This window comes from Pseudonaja textilis, chromosome 1, assembly GCF_049901715.1.
Source record: "Pseudonaja textilis isolate UNSWEBS1 chromosome 1, rPseTex1.2, whole genome shotgun sequence".
In the NCBI taxonomy this organism is placed as follows: domain Eukaryota; kingdom Metazoa; phylum Chordata; class Lepidosauria; order Squamata; family Elapidae; genus Pseudonaja; species Pseudonaja textilis.
The window spans coordinates 332,705,963-332,727,585 of NC_141990.1; the positions used below are offsets into that span (position 1 = coordinate 332,705,963).

Genomic DNA, 21,623 nt, shown 5'->3' on the forward strand with positions numbered 1-21,623 from the left:
TCAGAGCTAGGAAAGGGTAGAGGGGCAGCCGCTGCTGGACGGCGCTCGCTTCCGAGTCCCGCGTGCAGAGAGCGTGATCACGCGCTCGTCCCTCCCAAGTGCGCTTCGCTCGTGGAGGCCGGACCCGCCCCACGCGCGCACGCACGCACGCACGCACGCGGGGAGGGGGCGGGGCTGCCGGTGGCCTGGGCGGCGCCCGCGGGCGTGGAGCCTCTGCTCTCCGAGCGCCGATCCCACGGAACACCCCGCCACTGGGCCGGGGGCGGGGCGGAGGAGAGCTCCACCCTCCGCGGGGGCGGTCGGGTCTCTCCGGCTCCCCGAGAGCGAGCACGCGGCATGGCTCCCCCGACGGGTAACTGCGGGCCGGGGCCCCCGCCCCCTCGCTCCCTCCCTCCCCTCCCCCCTCCCTCCGTGGGGCGGGGGTCCTTCCCAGGCGGGGCGGGGGGATCTGACGGCGCCCGCTTTGTCCCCCGCCCAGGAAGCGCCCCTGCGAGCCCGACGCCCCGGGGCAGCCGCCTGCGATGGGACCTGGGCGCCGAGCAGATCCGCAGCGCCGCCGCCCAGCTGGTGGCCCGCACCCGGCAGGTGTACGACGCCGTGGGCGCCCTCGAGCGCCGGGAGGTCTCCGAGCAGAACACGCTGCGCGCCCTGGCCGCCGCCGAGCTCGACTACACAGGTGGGCGGCGGGAGGGGGGCGGGGGGCGGGGGGGGGCGCGGACAGGTAAGCCGGGCGGGGCGGATCCCCCGACCCAGCCTGAGCGCAGCCCCACCCCGCAGTGCAGCGGAATATGCTGGATTTCCCGCAACACGTCTCCCCCAGCCGGGAGGTGCGCTCGGCCAGCACCGAGGCCGACAAGCAGCTTTCGGAGTTCGACGTGGAGACCAGCATGCGGCAGGACGTCTACCAGCGCATCACCTGGCTGCAGGTGAGTTGCCCGGCTCTGCAGGTTCTGGGCCCTGCCTGGCCCTCCCTGGCCCCAGGCAGAACCCGGGGGGAGCCCAGTCCTGCCCTGCCCAAGCCGGACGGGGCGGTTCATGTGGCCGCAAGGCTGAGTCAAGAGCCCTTGGAGCCTCCAAGGGCGCCCCTGCTCCGAACCAAGCGCCCCCCTCCCGGCCTCCTCTCTGGGCCTGGGGGCTGCTTCTCTCAGCTGCTTCCTGCTCAGCCTTTCTCCCGCCCAGCGCCATTGTCAGCAGCCACTGCGCCCCAGCCCCCTTGGCCCAGAGATTGGCAACCGCTCGAAGGAGCCCCCGGGGCCCTGGGCGGGGGGCTGCTCTGCCAGAGACCCCTTTCTCTTCCCCAGGAGAAGCTGGACGGGGCTTCCTGAAGCCAGAGGCCAAGCGCTACTTGGAGAGGCTGGTCAAGCTGGGCCAACGGAGCGGCCTTCACCTGTCCAGGGAGGTGCAGGAGGTGAGGAGGCGGCTCTCTGCAAGCGACTGGGCCAAGAGTCCCTCCCGGGCCAGGACAAGGGGCAGGACGGTCCCTGGCAGGGAGGCTGCCCAGGCGGCCTTTAAGGAAGTCCGGCCGCTTTGGGGCCTTGGAGGGGAGAGCCGGACCTCTGGGGGGCGGGCTGGGCAGCTCACATCGTTTCCTCCCTTCCTCAGAAAATCAAGGAGATTAAGAAGAAACTGAGCGTTCTCTGCATCGACTTCAGCAAAAATCTCAACGAAGATGCCACTTTCCTGGCTTTTACCAGGGAGGAGCTGGGTGAGGCTGCGGGGGGCGGATGCGGCCGTTGTGGGGAGGGACCACTGGGGTGCCACGTCTTCCCCTCGAGAAGGCTGGGAGCCACATTGCGGCCTCATCAGGGATCCGAATTGGTCAAATGAAGGTTTCTCACAGGCTTAGCGCATCTGTCGGTGAAGCTAACGGTGCGTATTAAACACCTTGTGAACTTCAGCCATCCAGCACTGATGACGTTATCTAGTTTGGTGATGAAACATCTGGAAGAAAAAGAGCCAAGCTGGGAGGGCACCGTGGGCCTCTCGGGTGAATTCTGAGCTGCAAAGAATTTTTTTCTTCCGTCAAAACTTTGATAGACCTCTCCTAATCCTCTCCTTTCCTTCTCTCTTGGGGAGCTTGGACCCGCTTCTCGGGATCTCTTCTTTCTGTCCTCCCCCCCTCCCCCGCCGCTGAGGGTTCTCCCAGCTCAAAGCAGCCAAGGTTGGGCGTCCTCTGTGCCAGGTTGGCCCTGGAAGAGCCCACCGGTGATGTCTTGGGGGCGGGGGGAGGAGGTTGCCTGGCATCTCCTGGCAGCCTTCTTCCCCTCTGCCCGGGAGCCCCTTCTGGGACGCTTAGAGCCATAGAGCTGGGCGGCCCTTCCGGGGCCTCCTCCTCCTCCTCTGTCCGCTCCTTCCCCACTGGGTGCCCTGGAGTGGGCTCCCCCTGACCCGGCTGCAACAGGCCTCTGCCTCTCCCCACGGGACCCAGAGTCAGAGAGGAAAAAAAGATCGCCAGCTGGCCCGTCTCTCCGGTGCCTCCAGTGGGGCAGGCGGGCGCTCTTGGCCTGGCCTGGAGGCTCCGCACGGGGCTCGGCCCACCTAACGGCTCCTTCCCTTCAGGCGGACTCCCCGAGGATTTCCTGAGCTCCCTGGAGAAGGCGGAGGAGGGCGGGGGGAAGCTGAAAGTCACCCTCAAGTACCCCCATTACTTCCCCCTGATGAAGAAGTGCCACGTGCCCGAGACCCGGAAGCGCATGGAGGAACGCTTCAACTCCCGGTGCAAAGAGGTAGGGGAGAGGGGGCGGGAGCCGCACTGGGGGGTGGGCGGGGCAGAGGGCTCCCCCGGGGGCTGAACTTGCTTCCCCCCCGCCCCCCCCCAACGGCACAGGAGAACTGCCGGATCCTCCAGCAACTGGTAGAGCTGCGGGCCCAGAAGTCGGCGCTCCTGGGCTTCGAGACGCACGCGGCCTTCGTGCTGGAGATGAACATGGCCAAGGAGTGCAAGACGGTGGCCGCCTTCCTGGGTGAGATGAGCGGGCAGCATCTTCCGGCTGCTCAGGGACGGGGGACCCCAGAGCCCCTCCCTCAGAGCAGCCCCAGGAGGCCGGGGGAGGCTGTATTTGGGGGCGGGGGGCTCCCCTCGTGTGCCAGCTCCCCGGGGGGGGGGCAGCCTGGGCACTGGCGAGCAGGCGTTCACCCTGCTCCCCTCCTGGGCTCCCTGCAGACGACCTGGCGGCCAAGCTGAAGCCGCTGGGCGAGAAGGAGCGAGCGGTTATCCTGGGCCTGAAGCAGAGGGAGTGCGAGCAGCGGGCGCTGCCCTTCGACGGGCGCATCAACGCCTGGGACATGCGCTACTACATGAACCAGGTAGAAGAGACCCAGTACAGCGTGGACCAGAACCTGCTGAAGGAGTTCTTCCCCATGCAAGTGGTGACGGACGGCCTGCTGGGCATCTACCAGGAGCTGCTGGGGCTGACCTTCCGCCGGGAGGAGGATGCCCAGGCCTGGCACGAGGACGTCCAGCTCTATACGGTGCAGGACCCGGCCTCCGGAGAGACCCTCGGCCAGTTCTACCTGGACCTTTACCCGCGGTGAGCCTGGGGGCGGGGCGGGCAGTGGGGCCTCCGTTGCCCCTGTGGCCGAGTCCGTCCTCCTCCGGGTCTCCTTCGCCCACGGCGTCCGCAGGAGGAGGAGGAGGAGGAGGAGGGTCCTGGGTGCCTCCAGGGGAGCCCCGGGTTGGTCCTTCTTCAAGGATCCTTTGGTCTCCTTGGCCGTCCCTGGGATTCTGGGGGCCTCGTTGCCCAGCCCCCCGTGTCCAGAGCCCCCTCCTCCCCCCAAGTCCCGCCTTCACCTGCACGGAGGGCGGGGGGGGACCCCACGGCTCCCCCCAGTTCCAGTCTTTGCAGGGTGGGAGGCGTCTCCAAGGCCTCCGCGGCTGTTTCGTCCTCCGGTTCCTCCGCTTCCGTTCGTCCATCCGGGTGACCCCCAAGAGGCAGGAACTCTGCTCCCTTTGGGTCGCTTCCCTCTGAATCCCCCCCCGGAGGGGGGGCTGCCTGTTCCGCTCTCCGCTCGGGGGCCTCCCTTCGGGCAGAGCCGGGGCCTTTCCAGCTACGGGAGCCCCGAGAGCCCCCGGCAGGTTGCAGGGGCTCCTTCCTCCGGTTGCCCCACCCTGCTTGCCTTCCCCAGCCCGGCTTCCTTGCTGTCTCTTCCACCCCGGGTGGAATCAATACAGCGAGGGGTGTCCCCTGCCTCCACCCCCCACCCTCCCAACCCCGTGCCTGGAGCATCTCCGCCTTCTGGCCGCCCTGAGGCTTCCGGCCTGCGCTTTGGTTTCTCCCCTGGACAAGGCGGCCTCCTGGCCCTGCCGCTTCCCGGACGACATCCTGCGGCTTCCTGTGATCAACGCCAGGGCCTCTCTTCAACCCCGTTGATGGTTGACCGGGGCTTCTCTCTGGCTTTCCCTGGCTCCTTCGGTTACCCAGCAGGCATTGGCACCAACGCCCACCCCCAGTCCCTCGACCTTTCCTAAAGCCAGCATCTCCTCCCCCCGTGTCAGGCTCTGATCTGGGCTGCCTGTGCGTGTGTGTGTGTGTGTCGGAGTGTAGACTGATCTCTCGCAAAAGGTCGGCCACTGTGTTGCTCTCCAGATGTGCTGGCCTAGAGACTTGGCTGGTCCTCCTCCTGTGGCTGGAGGCCCCAGCGCTTCCTGTGGCCCAGGGACTTGGTGTGGGCTCACAAAGGATCGGGCCCCCAGGGAGGAAGGAGTCCTAGGCAGATCCGCTCCCTGCCTCCTCGCCTGTAAGCCTCACCGGTTCTTCCCTGGAGGCAGAGGTAGCGCAAGCGTGAAAACAGCGTGAGCAAAATAAGCAGATCCCAAATTTATGTGCAGCTTTTATGGCGCCCCTGGAAAAAATGTTTCCGGGAAGTTTATAGGAAACAACAAAACAATAGTTATTATTCAAGGCTTCTGTTTATTTTCAGAAAGGACCATTATTTTTTCCAAAGATAGAGATCCATCCCCTGCTTTTTGTGGGGATCAGCATACTGATCAGCATACTGTTCCTGTGTTTCCCAAAACCAGAATAACGCTCTGTCAAGTTGAAAGGGGCCTCGGAGGTCTCCTAGTCCAGCCCTGCCCCTGCTCAGGCAGGAGCCCCTGTGCCGTTCCAGACGGGGGGCTGTCCAGTCTCTCCTTAAAAGCCTCCAGCTGGCTTACCAGAGAGGAAGGGCCTGGGCAGCTGTGCAGTTACACAGCTTTTGGGGGGGGCATTTGGGGGTGAAAGGGGCCACTGTGACCTTTGGGAACCGCCATGCGCTTCGGGGCTGCCCTGACCTCCCCGCTTGGCTCCTGTCTGCACTAGGGAGGGCAAATACGGGCACGCGGCCTGCTTTGGGCTGCAGCCTGGCTGCCTGTTGCCGGACGGCAGCCGCCTGACCGCCGTGGCTGCCATGGTGGCCAACTTCACCAAGCCGACGCAGGAGGCGCCTTCCCTGCTGCAGCACGATGAGGTGGAGACCTACTTCCACGAGTTCGGCCACGTGATGCACCAGCTGTGCTCCCAGGTGAGGCGGAGGCCCCAGGGAAGGGGGGGCGCTCTCGTCCTGCCCCCGCGGCGGCCCGCTGACCCCCTCCTCCCGCAGGCCGACTTCGCCATGTTCAGCGGGACCCACGTGGAGCGAGACTTCGTGGAGGCCCCGTCTCAGATGCTGGAGAACTGGGTGTGGGAGAAGGTTCCCCTGCAGCGCATGGCCAGGCACTACAAGACCGGGGAGCACATCCCCTCCGAGCTGCTGGAGAAGCTCATCCGCTCCCGCCAGGCCAACACAGGTGAGCCCCCGCCCAGCAGGCCTCTGTGAAGGGGGAAGGAGCCCACCCCCACAGGGGAGCCTGCTCTCCCCCTTGGTTCCAAGGCCGTGGGAGGGAGGTATAGCAGCGGGGGGCTGAATTGCACACACACGCACACCCTCGGGGGCTCCCGGCCAGTTGTGGTGGGCAATGCCCTCTCCGTAGGCTGGGAGGCAACCTGGAGCCACTGGGCCCCGCTCGGGCTCTGCCCCAGGGAGAGGAGGGGCGGCTGGGCCAAGAGACCCCAGCAGTTGCCTGACTTGAACCAGGGTCCCATTCAACCAATACGCTGCCGGGGGGTGTCTGCACTGCAGCGGAAAGGATGGGTTGGTCAGTGCCGGGCGAGGCATCCGGTCCCCCGTAGGGCACGGCCTCCTCGGCAGGGAGGGCACTGCGGGCCCAGAGGCTGGGCGTGGACCGTCTGGGGAGCCTCAGGGAGCCCTGGGCCCCAGGCCTGTCTTTACCCCCTTGGCTTCTCAGGGCTGTTCAACCTGCGGCAGATCGTGTTGGCGAAGGTCGATCAGGCGCTTCACAGGCAGCCGAAAGCGGATCCCGCTGAGGAATACGCCCGGCTCTGCCAGGAGGTCCTGGGGGTCCCAGCCACCCCAGGTGAGAGGCAGCCCCCTCGACACCCGCTTTGGGGGCAGAGGGGCTGGCAGGGTGTTGGCTGGCCTGGAGCACGAGGCCATCCCTCGGCGGTGGAGGACCGGGTGCTGGTCAGGCGGTTACCCCGAAGTCCGGGCAGGGAGCAGCCCCCTTTCTCCTCTGTGGCCCAGGAGGCCGGAGTCTTCTGGGGACGGCCCACCCTCTCCTCACAGAGGCGTTATCCGTGGGGGCCCTTTTCTGCCAGGAGGTCTGGTTTGTGAGGGATCCCACTGGGCAGCCCCTCCCTGGGGAGGGCCGGGAGGGGGAAGTGGCCCGGAAGCAGCCCTGGAGGGCCCCGTCCCAGGTGGGGAGGGGGCTGCCTTCTTCCCCCTGGAAAGCCGCAGCCGGGCTGGACGCTGCCCTCCCTTTGCCCGCCCTCAGGGACCAACATGCCAGCCACCTTCGGCCACTTAGCGGGAGGCTACGACGCTCAGTATTACGGCTACCTCTGGAGCGAGGTCTACTCCATGGACATGTTCTACACCCGCTTCAAGCAGGAGGGGGTCATGAGCCCCAAGGTACGGAAGGGCCCCCCGCCCCCGGCTGTGGGCCCCCGTCTGCCAAGGGACCCCCAGCCAGGACCCGTCTTGCTCTTTGCAGGTGGGGCTGGACTACCGAACTGCATCCTTCGCCCAGGCGGGTCGGTGGACGCGGTGGAGATGCTGCTCCAGTTCCTGGGACGGCCCCCCACCCAGGACGCCTTCCTGGAAAGCAAGGGGCTGGCCGTGGGCCCCGGCTCGCTGCCCTCCGCGTGCTGAATGCTGGTGGGACAGCCGTGGGCATGGCCCTCCCCCCCCCGGGTAGATTTAGTGGTGTGCTTGGATTGGAGCTGCGCCTCCCCCAGCCCCATCCCGCTCTTGTCACGGGGGGGGGCAGCATTATTAAACAGCTTTCTCACCCGCATTCTGTGCTGGCAGTGCTAGAAAGGGCGGTGGGGGGGGTCGTGGGCGTGGGAGGCGTGGAGGGAAGGTGCCTCCCGTCAGACAAGCTCCGTCGGGGGAGCATTTGGGCGCCCTGCCACCGGGCCTCTCTGAGCCAGGGGTCTCCCCCCGCCTCACGCCAGCTTCCACCCGGGCTCCTCTGGGGGGGGTTCCCAGGTTGCAGGGAGCCCTTAGGAAACAGCCCAGGGCCTGGGAAGGGCCCCCGTGGACAGGAGGGAGGAGGGTCGGTCTGCAAGGGCCGGCCTCCTCCCCCTGCCCGGACAGGCCCACTCTCTGGCTGAGTCCAGCCGTTCCCATCTGCCCAGCGGCCGCAGGGCGGATGCTGGCCAGGCCGCCTGGTTTTGAGGCTGTGGGCACACTGGGCTTTCTCCTGCTGGGAGCCGTGTGAAGCTGGGCTCGGAGGAGGGGGTCCACCATTGGGGCCGGAGGGGATCTTGACTCCTTCTTGGGTGCCTCTGCTGCTGCTGCCCGTGTGGCAACCCGGGAAGAGGCAGGGCAGAGGCGCCCGCCTGGTCAGGCTGGAGGCCCACGAGAGGCTCCGGGGCCGGCTGACCTGCCGCCTCCCTCCTGGGCCTCCGTTGCCTGGGGCAGGTTCAGCCTCTTCCTGTTGCAAACAGCCTGCAGTTGAGCTCCAAAGCCTGGCTGACCGCTAGGCTCTGCTCCTGCCCTTCGGGCCTCCCAAGGGACCTGCCCCGCCTGGGAGCAGCCTATGGCCGGAAGGAGGCAGGGCCAGTAGAGGGGAGCCGTTGGGATCCTCACGTGCTGGGGGAGGGGGCTCGGCTGGGCTGCCCCTTCCTCTTTGTCCCAAAATTGGTCACATTCCCAGAAGTAGGAAAAAACGGGGTCCCAGCAGGCATTTCCATCCTTGTTTCAGGCACCGTTTGGGGGGGAGGAAAGAATGGAAAGGGGCTGCCAGCCTGGAGTGCCCTGGGCAGCCACGGATGTGGGCAAGCCTGGCTCTGCCTGCTCTTCCCCTGGACCCTCCTCGGACCCCGCAAGGGGTTTGGATTCAGCAGCCAACCCCCACAGTCGCACATCCGCCTCCATCGTGAATGGATCTGCCCGACTTTCCACCAGAGCCAGTGGGTCCCCAGCCGCTATTTCCTGTGTCCGGGACAGGAGGCCGAAGCCTGAGACAGACCGGCTCCACTGGGCTCCAGGGGGGGCAGAGAGCTGGATTTGGGGCAGAGGCGCTCGTGGATCTTGTCTGAGCTTCGTCTTGTCCTAGATGGCATTATTTCTCAGGAGGGGGGGGGTTTAACATCTGGCAAGGGATCCAGTGGGCTTACGTGGCCGGCCGTCTCGCAAACGCAGATCTGAGTGGCTAAAACAGGGAAACATTAGTCCAACCCCAGAGAAGGACGACGCCAAGAGAGTGACCCCCAGGGACCCATCAGGTCTCTCGGGGTTTGCAGAGCTTCCCCCCCCACTGCAGTTGGGGTGCCAGGAGGCTGCCTGTTAGTGTAGCTGGCGCTCTGAAGGGGCTGCAGAGAAGGGTCACACCAGGTCACACACACACACACACACACACACACACACACACACACACCAGCCTCTCTTCTGTGGCTTCCTCGGGACCCCCTGGGAGGTCCAGAAGGTGGTGGGGAGGTTCACCCCATGACCGCGCTTGGACCCACGGCTGAGGTGCAGGCTTTGGGGTCTGCGAGGGCCTGCCAGGTCTTCCGGGTTGGGCATCAGCCATTGGAACAGCCTGCCTTCAGGAGTTGTGGGGGCTCCATTGCGGGAGGCTTTGCAGAAGAGACGGGACAACCCGGAGTGTCCAGAATGGTAAGAGGTTTTCTGCTGGAGGGGGGGGGGTGGTTAGATAAAAGACCCCCAAGGTTCCCTCCAGCGTCACTGAAATAGATTCCACACAACAGCCGGTTTGGGGCGATTCGTGAGGCAACTCACTGGGAGAATTTGGGGTGGACCTCATGTAAACGCGGGTCAGAGGAACGAGACCCCCAGCGGCTGCGTCGGCTGGTGGGCGTCCCGTGTAAAATAAGCCGACCAGGAGCGTCCAGGGCGAGATTCGCTGTTGCACTGAAATAGTGATATTTGATGGCGTTTTCGGAGCGATCCTATATAAAGAGCCCACGAGATCGGGAAGATTCCTGCTTGATTTCCACGACCCCTTTTATGCAAGGCTGGCTTCGTGAGGCGGAGGTGGTCTCCGAGCCGCCACTGGAGCCGGCTGCTCCTCCCCATCCCCGGCCCCTGCAGCGGGATCCGGGAGCCGCCGTCGAAGGGAGAGAGGCCAGGCTAATTTTAGCCTGGGGTAATGTCAGGCCGTTTATTATTAGTATTATTATTGGGGGGTGTCATCCAGGCAGATAAAGTTCTGCAACGCCGCCTGGTCTTCGGGGCCCGGAGCAGCCCGGCGGTGGCGGCGGCGGCGGCCCTTGAGCTGCAACTTGGCGCGGGCCCGGCCTGGAGAGGGGCGGGGGGCGGTCTCCAAAAGTAGGGCCGTCCGCCCACCGTCCGATCTCTGCAGCCGAGGGGGGGACTGAGCCGCCCCTTGGGCTAGCGAGGCGTCCGGGCTGGGGCCAGCGCCGCCCTTCCTGGCCTGCGGGGACCAAGCCTCATCCCTGGCTCCGGCGAACGCAGGCAGGCAGGCAGCTGCGATCCACGGCCGTTTCCTCCCCCTGCCGCGAGGCTGCGCTGCACAGTTCTGGGGGGAGGGGGTCCAGACCCCTTGGACTCAGGGCTCCACCTCCCACCTGCAGGCCAGCCGGGATATGGGCGGGCGGGCGATTTAGCTCCAGCATTTCTCGCCCGGTCTGGAAGAGCGCGGGGAGGGGGCTTCTCTAGCCGACTGCCAGCCCGCTCCCCATTCCCCGACCGCCTCAGCAGCATTTAGCAGGCCGAGCCGATTCCTCACTTCTGCCTGCCTGCGATTTAAATAGCAGGGTCCAAATTAGGCGCGTGCGGGCTCGGCCACCTGCTGTCCCGCTCCCCTCCCCGGCCCTGGGGACACGGGGTAGCAGCTGCTTTGCTCGCGGGCCACGTAGCCCCGCGCAGCCGACTCCTCTCAAAAGCGGCGAGGAAGCGGCAGCTGCTGCCGAGGAAGCCCGAAGCGGCGCTCGAAAGCACCTGGCCAGGTTGCCCTGCCCCCAAAGGCGAAGGTGGCGCTGGGCAGCCCTTAATGACCCCAGGAGGGCCCAGGGCAGTTCGTTGGGGCGAAGTCTACTTCGCGGTCATCTGGGAGAAGCCACGCGAGAGGCCGCAAGCGGCTAGCCAGACCTTTGGCCGCTCTGTCTGGACAGAGGAAACGGGGGGGCAGGAAGGCATCTGGAGGGTCTCTAAACGAAGCTTGGGCCCGTTGCTGCCTTTCCCACAAAAGCACAAAAAGACCAGTTGGTTCATCTGGTCAAGAGGACTAAAGTGGGGGCAGGGCAGGGGCACACACGGCCTCTCCCGAGGTGGGGGGGGACGGACAACTGCAGTTTCCCTTTTAAATCGCTCCCCGTGGCTGAGCTGCTGCTGCATCCAGGTGAGCAGCTGTGGGGCCTCTGACCTCCTCCCGGCATCCCTTCCCGGTGGTTTCTCCAGGCGCAGCCCCTCCTGCCCAGGACCCCCTTGGCCACCCGAGGGCCAGCAGCTTTGCCTCCGCCAGGCTGCCTGATGCGGCAGTTCAGATCAGGGTGAGGCCCAGGGTTGGGATTCAAATTTTTAACAACCAGTTCTGTGGGTGTGGCTTAGGTGGAGGTCATGTGACTGGGTGGACATGGCTTGGTGGTCATGTGACTGGCTGGATGTGGCCAACTCAATATCACTCACATCAAGGCACGCATCTCCTCGCCTGACCTCTCATGACAACAGTCGTAAGTGTGAAAAATGGTCATAAGTCACTTTTTTCAGTGCCATTGTAACTTCGAATGGTCACTCCACACAAGCAAAGTACCAGCAAAGGAGGGAAAAATAACTCCAGAGAAGCTCCGGAGACAGGAAGTGTTGTCCTGCCAAGAATGTAATAAGGGTCAACGGAGAGGCAGTTTCCGTAAGCAACACCAGAATGTTTCCTTCCTGCCTTCCTTACAGGATTAGCCCAGTCATTTCTTCTAACAACCGGTTCTCCGAACTGCTTAGAAGGATAACAACGGGTTCTAGTGAATAGGTACGAACTGGTAGAATCCCACCCCTGTTGCGGCTGCTCCCCAGAGGGCGGGGCAAGCTTTTCCCCACCGAGACCCTCCAGCAGCACCCGGGGCCCCAGGAGAAGCCGCTGTTGGGGGATGGCCTTTCTCTAATGGGGGGGCAAGGGGCCCCCCAAGGGTGGGTCTCTTTGGTCAGAACCTACAGGAGGGGCGGGGTGGGGGCTCCGGGGAGGGATCTTATATACCAGGGATGTTGGTGTGTTTACAGCAGCGGTTTGCTGCTGTTTTGGGCTTGGTTGGTTGGTTGGGCTGTGTCAAAACTTCAGGTTTCTTCTAATTATATTGCATCCGACCTTCATGTAAGCTGCTGTGAGACGGAAAAGATTTGGCACACACACATTTAATCAGTTAATAGCAATGTTGGTACTGCCAAGAAAACGTGGCCCTGACTCGGGCCCCTGGGGTGACTAGGGAGACTACAAAAGCATCCCCTGCCCAGCTGCCTCTCTCACCCCACCAGGGGCCGCCAGCCAAGGGGGCCCCTTCCATACCTCACCGGACCCCCTCAGGACGGCTCCAAGCCAACCCTGGGAAAACAAGCCCCGTTTGGGCCAGGGGAGCTGCCCCGCCTTAAGGATTCCCACCCCGGGCCAAGCAGCAGAGACTCTCTGTGGGCAGCCAGGCGGTCCCTGCTGCGCCCCCCCCACCCCCCAATACTCCCTCCCTGCGCCTGCCCTGCCTTGCCCTCTCTGCGGGGTTCCCCTGCCACTTGCTCCCAGCGTACCCGCTTCTCTCTCTGACGTGCCCTCCTGCTTCCTGCTGTCTGAACCCGCCCCTCCCCCTTCCTTTTGTGCTCCTCAGCCAAGGGCCCCCCTCCAAGCCCCCCCCCATTTGGACTCTGCCCTCCAGCAGCCATCAAGACTGACCCGGGTGGCCAAGGGCTTCCCCACAACAGCTGAAGACCCCTTCCCCCAGCCTGCTCCGGGGGTCAAGGCACCCTTCCCACCTGGAGAGCCTTAGGGGGAAAGATACTGGGGTAGAAGAGGGAGGCCCAGCCTCTGCCGCCCTTCCCCCACAGACGTTGCCTGGGGATTGGGACCAGGGCTCCTCTCTCGGTCGTTGTGGGAGCCCTGCGTGTGCCACCTGGGGTCCCCAGAAGGAAGAGGAGCCACAAGGGCCTCCTCCAAGACACCCAGGCCAATGGGCGCTGGCTGGCCGATTGGGTCGGGGTGAGGGAGGGGCTGCTAGAGGCAGCGCAGCAAGTGTAGGGCGTATTGCACCCGCTCACACGGGGGCGGTGTCCAGCCCTGCCCTGCCAGGGTGCCCAGAGGGAAGGTGGTGCTGTAACGTTGGCAGTCCACGGAGGTCAAGAGGTCCTCTCCCTCGGCCGAGCGGCCGAACACAATCTTGGTGCCGTCCTGGTAAAATTCACCTGGGAGACACAAGGGGTGGTGAGCAGATGTGCTGGCAGGATTGGGCAAGAGGAAGCTGGCACCGTCCTCCACCGGGGGGGGGGGGAGGAGGCCTCGTCTCCCTACTGGGCTTGTAGTTTTGCCTCCTCCCCCTCTTGGGTTTGCCCCTTATAAATCAGCAAAGTGGGGGGAGGGGCTGCCATGTTTGGCTCCTTGGCTCTGTTCTGCCCCCATCCCGGCTCCATGCGCTCACGAAGACCGAATCCCAGGAATTGGGAGGTTGGGACTGACGCAAGGCCACGCCCAGAAGCCAAAAGCAAGGCCGCCCCCCCCAGCGGCCCTTCTCCCTCCCATTAATCCAGCAGAGGCTCGGGGGAAGGAGCCGTGGAGACGGTGCACACCCCGAGAGGTGGCGGCTGCTGCTGCTGCTGCTGCTGCTGCCGTGCATCCCCCTGACCCCCATAGCCCCCCATCCCTTCTGGATTCAGCAAGGCCCCCCAGGGGCCTCAGTTGCTCTCCGTGTTTTCCGTTGCACCGTTTCTGCCTTTGCTCTTTTCGGCCTGTTTGATGGCTGCCGGGGGGTGGTCTGAGGGTCGCCCCTTTGCTTGCTCCAGTACTGGTGCCCGAGGATTGTTCCAGCAAGGTTGGGGTTAGCGCGGGTGTGGCTGCTGGGGGCCCTTTGCTGGTCTTTGCAGGCCCCAACCTGCCTCTGCTCTCTGGGTGGTCAGAGCTGGCCCAGGATTTCCTCAGCCCCCCCTGCCCGCCCGAGCGGGTGGAAAGGTCTGGCCCACTGCGGCTGGGGCAGCCTCCCCCCACCTGGAGGGGGCTGTCCCTGAGGAGCACCAGGAGGGCTTTGCACAGCGCAGGAGGGAAAGGCTCCTGGCTGCTCTGCCCGGGCTGGTCTGGCGTGGGCTCCCCTGGCAAGAGAGGCGGGGTCAGCGGGAGGCCGAAAACGGGGGGGGGGGTCCCACAGCCTCCTTCTCTCTGCTGACCCATATTCTGCCCCCCGCCCCTTCCTGGCTTCTCACCTCCCGCAGCCACCCAAAGGACTCAGCCACCTCCCCCTCACGGCCGTAGCAGATGCGCCTGAACCAGAGGGAACCAGAGGGGCCTTTGCCAAAATGCAGGGCAGGCACCTGAAACGAAGGTGCTGAGGCCTCTTAACCGCCCGGGGGGGGCCCTTCTCTCCAGGATCACAACTGAGCCCATCCTGCCCCCCCACACCCAGGGGGCTTGGGCCTCTTTGCCCCCACCCAAGTCAGGCGCAGCAGGGTTGTGTGTGGCTCCCTAAAGGGGCACTCACTGATGCTGGGGGCAAAAGGCCCCGTGGGTCCCACCGGGGAGTAGCGCTGCAGTAGAGCCACTGGAGGGCAGGTAGCCAAACCCGGACTTATAGGAGTAGTCTGCCCACTGGGTGGCCATGTGGGCAGGACTGGCACCGTGCAGGCCTTCGGGCAGTTCTTCCACTGCAGAGAGAGGTGCCCGGCTCAGCCCAAATGGGAGGGAGGCGCAGCAACCCCTGCTCACCCCCCCCCCCGGCCCTGTCGTGTTTCCAGTCCTCAGTGCAGGAGTCTATTGTGGAACAAGAAAATGCCCATGGGGAGGCTCTGTGCCAAGGAGGGCGCCGGAGCTCCTCACCCAGCCACCCAGCTTCCTGGACGGGCAGGATTCACTTCTGGATCCATCTAGTATGAAATGGCCCCGGCTCTCCACAGATAACAGCCCAGGAGGCGAAGAGCCTCTCCTGCCACTCGGAGCCCAGGCAGAGCTGGGACCTTCGGGGAGGAAAAGGGCCTGGGGAAGGGGCCTCCCCCAGGACTGCCAGAGCGTGACGCGGAAGGGGGGGGAGCTGGCACCATATGGCTAGAGGGGCCGAAGCCGCCCGGGCAGGAAGAGCTCCTGGCCTTCGGGCCAGTCCCTTTGAGTCAGGAGGAGGCGCAGCCCAGGGTGGCAGGAGAGGGGACCCCACCCCAGCAGAAGGCGAGGCAGATCCCGGGGAGACTGTGGGGCAGGCGGGCAGGCGGGCAGCCGCCTTACCCAGGCGGGTCACCTGCAAGCAGCAGCACAGCCGTCGGTCTATGCTCTCCGGCACTCTGCCAGGGCCCCGGTCGGCCTCTGCCAGGAAAGGGGAGGGAGGGAGGGAGGGAGGGAAGAAGGGGGAAAGAGGAACAGGGGTGGAGGAGGCCTTTGCTTCCCCTCAGGGGCCCGCTGCCCTCCCTGCCCCTCCCACTCACCTTCGGGCAGCCGGCTGCGCAGGGAGCCTCTCCGGAGCAAGGGGGGGGAAGCAGCTGGGCTCCTCCATGGGGCCCCTGCTCCCCTCTCGGGCTTCCTTCGGGGCCATGGGGGGAGCAATGCGAAAGCAACCCGTGAACCCCACAAAGCAGGGATGCCGAAGCTAGAGGCCGCCCCCAAAGTGACCTTTGGGAGCAGCCCTTCCCTGGACCCCCGCAAGGCCAGAGCCAGTGGGGGGCGGTGCCCTGCGGGCTCCAGGGCCGACACTCTCATGAGAGCCCCTGGCAAAGGCTGCCCTGGAAAGGAGGCCTGCTCTTATTCCCATTGGGCAGGTGGGAAGACTGAGGGGAAGGGGCTTCCGGTCACATAGATGGCAGGGGGGAGGGGTGACCAGAATGGAGGGAAGCCAAGTCAGAAGGACTGGTTTCAACTGGGAAAAGGACCCCCAACCCGCCTGACTCCCTGGCTCTCCATTAACGCCCAGACTGTGAGTGTCGCCTCAGTAATCATCACGGCAATGGGCTCCACAAAGCCCCATGCTGGGCGACCCAGATGTGGGGAGGGGGGGGGCTTTCTTACCAAGTGGGGAGGGGCAACAGGTCCCACTCCTTGCCGCTGTGGTCTCTCCTCCTGTTTTTGGGGTGCAGGGCTCACTGGGGGGAGCAGTAGAGGGACACAATTAGATGATACCTTCTGTAGTACACAGAGGACTAGAAACCTAGTTTGCTACATGCCAAGGGACTGGGAGAAGGGCAGGTGGATGGGCTCCCCTCCCCACTGTCCTCCCCCCTCCCGCTTCCCCTCCCAAGAGCACTCACCAGCGTGGCTGGGCTGCTGACAAGGGGAGCCCCAGGAAAGGAGACCGGCTGCTTTCTGGAAGAACTTTCCAAGCCGGCTGGCAAAAGGGAAAACGGGGGCAGAGCGACAAGCGAACGAGGGGAGCCTGGCCAGGCCGAAGTGCTGGGGAGAGAGGCCGGAGGAAGCCCGGTTACCAAGTTAGGCTCCTGCCCAGGACCCTTCACGGGGAGGCTGGGACCTGCCCTGACTGACAGCTGGGGAGGGGCCGGTCTCTGAGTGAGGGGGGGCAGCCAGGTGAGCTCAGGGGGCAGAATCCGAGGGGAGGAGGTGACCTCAGGGTGGACTGCTAGCCCCACACTCTGCCTGGGCAGCCCCAGGACTAACCGGGGAGGGCAATGGGGGTTCAGCGGGGGGTGGGGGGAGATGGTCCGATTGCAGCAGCTCACCTGCTGGAGGCTCTTGGGCGCCCACTGGCCCCAGCCCCTGGAATTCACTCCCCAGAAAGCCCCCAGCAGGCCGGATGGAGACCCTCCCTGGGATCCAAGGCCCCCAGGCTCCAGCTGCCCCCAGATCTTCAAACGATGAGCGTCTGCATTCTGAATTCTATGCGGGCTTTTATGTTCACCCCCTTTTAATTCTGCCGGCTTTGACTGATTGGAAGCTGCTTTAGTGCAGGTTTAGAGAGGATGGGATAAGATGTAGCGTTATTATTGTTGTTGTTGCTGTTGTTGTTGTTGTTGTTGTGTATCGCCTCCCGCAGAGCTTCTTGGGAGGGCCCCCTTGAGCGGCTCCTGGCTGTGTCCACTCGGGTGCCCAGAGACAAAGAGCAAAGGGGTCTCTGTGGAGGAGAACTGGATCCCTTCCTGCCCCAAGAGCCCAAATCAACCCAGGAGATGCTGCCCTCCCCAGGGAGCTGCGTGCTATTGGAACCCCTCCCCCCCCTTTGGACTTTACTCCTAATAGTAGCCAGACACACCTGGGTGAAGAAGGGGTGGCTGAGCACTTCTTCTGGACTGGGGCGGCCGGATGGGTTGGGGGCCAGCAGCCTCCCAATCAGGCTCCGGGCGGCTGGGGAGAGGTGGCCCGGGAGGGGGTAGCTGCCCTCTCGGATCCTCTGGAACAGCTCCTGCTTCCGCATGACCTCGAAGGGCGGGAAGCCGGCCAGGGCGGTGTACCTGGGGAGGAGCCAGGACATGCAAGTGTGCCCTCCCCCCCACCCCCGAGCAAAAGGACCCCTTCCGTTGCGGTGGGGATCACGTACATGATGCAGCCCAGGGCCCAAATGTCCGACTTGGAGGAGTGCCCCTTCTTAGCGATGATTTCGGGGGCCAGGTAATTGGGGGTCCCACAGACTACCCTGTGCAGAAGAAAGTTGAATTCAGAAATGAACCTGTGGCTGCTGGCGGGGGGAGGGGGAGGGGCAGGTTCCCTATGACAGAACCCACCCAGCACCTGGGGGTGTTGCTGGAGGAAGAGGAGGGGAGGAAGGTTCAATCGGGGAGGGGGTGGGGACAAACGCAGGGTCCGCAGGGCAGGTGGGGCTTGCCTGTCCTGGACGTAGGAACCTCCCCTCTTCCCTCCCAGGCCCCCGACTGGCAGGGCTGCTCAGCGGCTTCCCGGGCAGCTGCGCAGGGCAGCCCCCCGACCTGGCAGAGGAACCTGAGCAGGGCCGCCAGCGGGAAGAGGGTGCCCTGCCCACCGAGACCCTGCTGGGCCTGAGATGCTTCAGCCAGACACACACACACACACACGGGGGCCCGCCCACCCCCACCCCCCCCCCCCACCCCGGCCATCCGGCACTCACCCTCTCCTCCAGCAGGCCTGCTCTTCCCGCATTGCCAGGCCCAGGTCGCCAATCTTCACCTGCCTGTGCTTGGTGACGAACACATTGCCTGGAAGGGGAGCGTGTGGGGCACGGAGAGGTCTGAGGACCGGGTCCCCAGGGCGCCTGCAAAGGCCGTCCTGCCTGCCCTGGAGCTTCCCTGGCCCCCAGCAACCTCACCCGCAAGGGTGGAGCTCCTGAAAAGGGGCCCCTCCCCCATGAAGGCGCTTGTCTGCCAGCCCAGGGGGAGGGCCCTGGGCAGGGTGGCCCCTCCAGCCTCGCGGGATGGCGCCCAGGAAAGCAAACTGGCCGCCAGGTTCGAGGAAGCCTGGGGAAATGATCCAAGTTCTTGGTCGGTTTTCTTTTTGTTCTATTCGTCGTGTCCTTGGCTGGATTTCACCCCGTTTTTTTATGCTTTTGGTTGTCTGAGCTTCTCTGCTGGGCGGATGAAGAAACGTTGGCCTCCGGCTGCACCGCCTGGCCATTTCCCAGGAAGAGGACTCCGGGAGCCCGGGGCAGATTGTGGGCCACTGCCCAGCACTGGGGCTCCTCCCCCCGTCTTTGGCACCTACTCAGTTTGAGGTCACGGTGGATGATCCCTTGCTGGTGGAGGTACTGCAGGCCCCTGGTGATTTGCTTCAGGTAAAACCGCACCTCCGGTTCCATCAGCGTCCCCCGGACCTTCAGAATGTGGGCCAGGGACTAGAAGGAAGAGAGGGGCTGGGGAGGAGGGGGCTCACGCACGGAGTCCATGGACAGAAAGGTTCTGTGCCTTGGACAACCCGGTCCTTTCAAAGCTTCTGACCACACCAAGGGTCCTTGGCCAGCGGGGCCGTTCCCCTGATCTCTGGCCGTGTCCTGCTTCCACGCTCCTCGAGGGATTCTTTATCCTGACCTCTCTGGCTTCTTGCGGGGATATAAATGCTCTAGAAACTGCCCAGGCTGGCAGGCTGCTCCTCCCTCCGGGAGCTGCTGCTCAGCTTCCCCATGAAATATTCCCATGAGAGAGAGAGAGAGAGAGAGAGAGAGAGAGAGAGAGAGAGAGCTCCCTCCCTCCCTCACCTTCCTACTGCAGTATTCCAGCACCAGGTAGATGTTCTCCTGGTCAGCGAAATGTCGGTGGAACCGCACAACGTTCCTGTGCTGGAGCTGGCTGTGCAGCTCGATCTCGCGTTGAACCTGCAAAGAGTGAAGCCGAAAAGCGTAAGGCGTTTCTAGAGGTCTCAAGCACACACACACACACACACACACACACACACACACACGTGCAAGAGAGAGAGAGAAGAAATGCTAGAATCAGCTGAAACTCGGCACACCTGGGGAGGAGACCAAAGATGATGTCCAAGGTCAGTACCCGAAGCCAGGAAGGAACAGCCATGCAGCCGCGGGAAGAGGGAGGGGAGGCAGAGAGCCACCGAGCCCAGATCCTCCCTCTCAGACCACTTCGCCCCACTCACCCGCCTGAAAGGAAGCTGGCTCTGTGGGAGCCCTTCTCCCTGCCTCCAGCCCTTGGCTGGGCCGTGGGAGCTCTGCCCCGGCCCCATCCCTTCACCCCCCCGGGGCTTGCCCAGGTGGGAAAGCGTTTGGGGGCACCACCCACCTCCCATCTACAGCCCCTTCCAGAACTTTTATTGCCGCTCAGTGAACAGAAGATCCCAGGCCTGGCAAAGCCAGAAACTCTTCCGCAGAACTGAAGATGGTTGAAGAGGGGAAAGACTTGTGTGCACAGGCCTTGCCTACAGGAGAAGTGGGGGGGAGCCAGTGCCCCCACCTGACCGTCTCTTGGTCGGTGGCCTTCAGCTTCTGTCTGGGCGCCTCAATTCAGTTGCCCGCCCCCCCATCCGGAGACAGCCTAGCCGAGGGAGCTTGCAGCCCGGCCGGCCGGCAGATTCCTTCATTCATTTACTTGCCGTCCCCTCCCTATAAGTGGACTTAGACAGGTGGGGTTGGCTCTCCCTCGGTGGGAGTTGATCTCCCAGGAGAGGAATCTGGCGGAAGACCACCAAGCCCCCTCACTCTAATCCCATTTACCTTTCCGTGGTTTCCCAGCCTTGCGGCCCGCTGTAGAGAGAGCACCTTCACGGCATAGACTCTGTTGGTGGACGTGTCGGTAAATTTGTAGCATTGTCCGAATGCTCCCTGGGGGAGGCGGGGTGTGTGTGTCAAGTCAGAAGGAGCCTCTGCCGACCCCTTCCCAGACCACCTGGGTTGCTCTGGGTCTGAAGAGAAGCCCTTTGTTCGCCCTGCCCCCAATCGCCCCCACCCTTTAGCCTATCCCGGGGCTGCAAAGGGGTTTTGTCCAGCCTCTCCAGTCCAGGGAAAGCGAGGAAGAAATGACCACTGATGGGTCAGTCGCACTCCGCCCGAAGGATGGCAGCCCCCTGGGACGAGGCGGGCACTCCTTGAAGGCGGAGAGCCCCCCCCCCGCCCCCTGGACACCGCTAGCAAGCAGGGCTCGGCGTCGCTCGGGACCCCCGGGGCACGCAGGGCAGGCGGGTCGAGCGGAGGAGCCCAGCGGCTCCACTCTGTCTTCGGGCGCGTCTGCTCGCCCGCGGCTCCCGCCTGTGACCTTGGCTCGCTCGTCGCGAGACCGACCGGCAGTTGCCCGCCGCCGTCGCGGGGCGGAACTTTGAAAGGATCCGGAGCGCTTCGCGGGGGCCGCTCCGGGCAGCTTGTCGAATCTCCGGCGCGGCTCTCGGAAGAGCTGCGGCCGCCCGGCGCCCCGTCTAGCCTTCAGGGCGAGGGCGCGTTACCTGCCCCAAAAGCGGTCCCCGCTTGTAAAGCGTCCCGCTGCCGGGATCCTCCACGAAGTATTTCAAGGTGTCCCCCTCGACTCTCTTCCGGGAGGCGGCGGCAGTCAGACTCATTCCGGCCTCGGCCCCGTAGCCTCCGGCTCCCCTCCCTCCCTCCCTCCCTCCCTCCAGCTGCTCCCCGCGCGTCTGGCCAGCCCGGAGCGCGTGCCAGAGCTCTTATCTGGGGGTGGGAGGCAGGGCAGAAGGGAGGCGCCTCTGCCGCCCAGGCCTCTTGCCAGCTGGAGGGACCCGCCCGACGAGTCTGGGGTCCCCGGGGTGGGGAGCGGTCCCCGGTCTCCCGTCCCCTTCTGACTGTCGGAACGGGGGGGCAGGCTAGATGTGGAAGAGGACCTTTACTCCGGCGTCGGTCCTGCCGTCCCAAGAAGCCCGCTCGCCCGCTCAGCCGAGGCTTGCAAGGGGACGACCGAGTTCCAAGCAAAAGCTACTTTCGGCTGAGTCGGAGGGTTCGGCTGAAGTTCTGACGCAGACCGTGGCTCTTGGGGGCGAGGGGACAGCAACCCCCCACCCCCACCTGGCCTGCACCATCCCAGGGCAGAGAGAGCTGCCTTCGCGCCCGGTTAATGGCCAAGCAGGACTTAGGGCGGACCAGTTGAAGACCGACACCACCGCTGGATAACGGAGCGCCGCCCAGCGCAAAGGAACGCAGCTGGCTTCAGAAGAGGTTGAACCCCCCCCCGCCCCCCTCCGCTTCTTGGGGCAGCCCCCTCGGACCTGAGGCGGCGGCGGTCGTGTCCCCGGCACGTTCCTCTCTCAGACTAGGCCGTTTCTGCCGCTGCTTTAGCCGCCAGTCCCTTAATCCTCTCCGTTGCTCTTCCTTTCTCAGCCTTGAACTCGGGGGAGGCCCGGAACTGCTCTGGGGCGGCTTCTGTAGGCTCCATGCAGACTCGACCTACCCAGAGACGCCATCCACTTGGGGTGATCGCCCCCCCCCGGCTGGGATGGACCAATAAAGGGAGGGGGGGGCGGGCTGCGCAGGATCCTCTCACCGCAGCGCAGGAGAAAAGCAGACTCCACTCACCCCTCCCGGAATCCTTTGGAGTGACAGGCACTCTCGCCTGTTCACAATTTGCCACAAGAG

The 21,623-nt window shown here is 64.6% G+C and overlaps 2 protein-coding genes across 2 annotated transcripts; one reads left to right on the plus strand and one right to left on the minus strand.

The window, feature by feature from the left end:
• The first annotated feature begins 170 nt into the window (after window positions 1-170).
• On the plus strand, window positions 171-7,330 carry THOP1 (thimet oligopeptidase 1). The gene is given in 14 exon segments (XM_087922924.1): window positions 171-352; window positions 479-676; window positions 778-930; window positions 1,305-1,408; window positions 1,603-1,705; window positions 2,560-2,726; window positions 2,828-2,963; window positions 3,164-3,530; window positions 5,301-5,502; window positions 5,581-5,767; window positions 6,266-6,394; window positions 6,812-6,948; window positions 7,031-7,049; window positions 7,052-7,330. Coding segments are annotated over 14 exon segments (2,055 nt in total). The 5' UTR covers window positions 171-336; the 3' UTR covers window positions 7,189-7,330.
• Window positions 7,331-12,280: 4,950 nt separating this feature from the next.
• Window positions 12,281-20,631, minus strand: LOC113451168 (inactive serine/threonine-protein kinase PLK5-like). The gene is made up of 15 exons (XM_087937487.1): window positions 20,486-20,631; window positions 19,764-19,871; window positions 18,795-18,911; window positions 18,305-18,434; window positions 17,715-17,802; window positions 17,172-17,267; window positions 16,887-17,085; window positions 15,931-16,072; window positions 15,692-15,765; window positions 15,115-15,209; window positions 14,322-14,346; window positions 14,184-14,290; window positions 13,950-13,966; window positions 13,498-13,797; window positions 12,281-12,900 (listed from the first exon to the last, which is right to left on the minus strand). Exons 1-15 carry the CDS (start codon window positions 20,597-20,599, stop codon window positions 12,713-12,715), a joined length of 1,800 nt encoding a protein of 599 aa, XP_087793613.1. The 5' UTR covers window positions 20,600-20,631; the 3' UTR covers window positions 12,281-12,712.
• Window positions 20,632-21,623: the final 992 nt, after the last annotated feature.

Excerpts from the sequence above, each read along its gene's own strand:
- LOC113451168 (XM_087937487.1), bottom strand. The coding sequence starts at position 20,599 with ATGAGTCTGACTGCCGCCGCCTCCCGGAAGAGAGTCGAGGGGGACACC. Across the intron at positions 18,912-19,763 it reads GGCTGGGAAACCACGGAAAG|GTTCAACGCGAGATCGAGCT; the intron begins GTAAATGGGATT and ends CACTCTTTGCAG. Across the intron at positions 17,086-17,171 it reads TGGGCCCTGGGCTGCATCAT|GTACACCGCCCTGGCCGGCT; the intron begins GTACGTGATCCC and ends GCTCCTCCCCAG.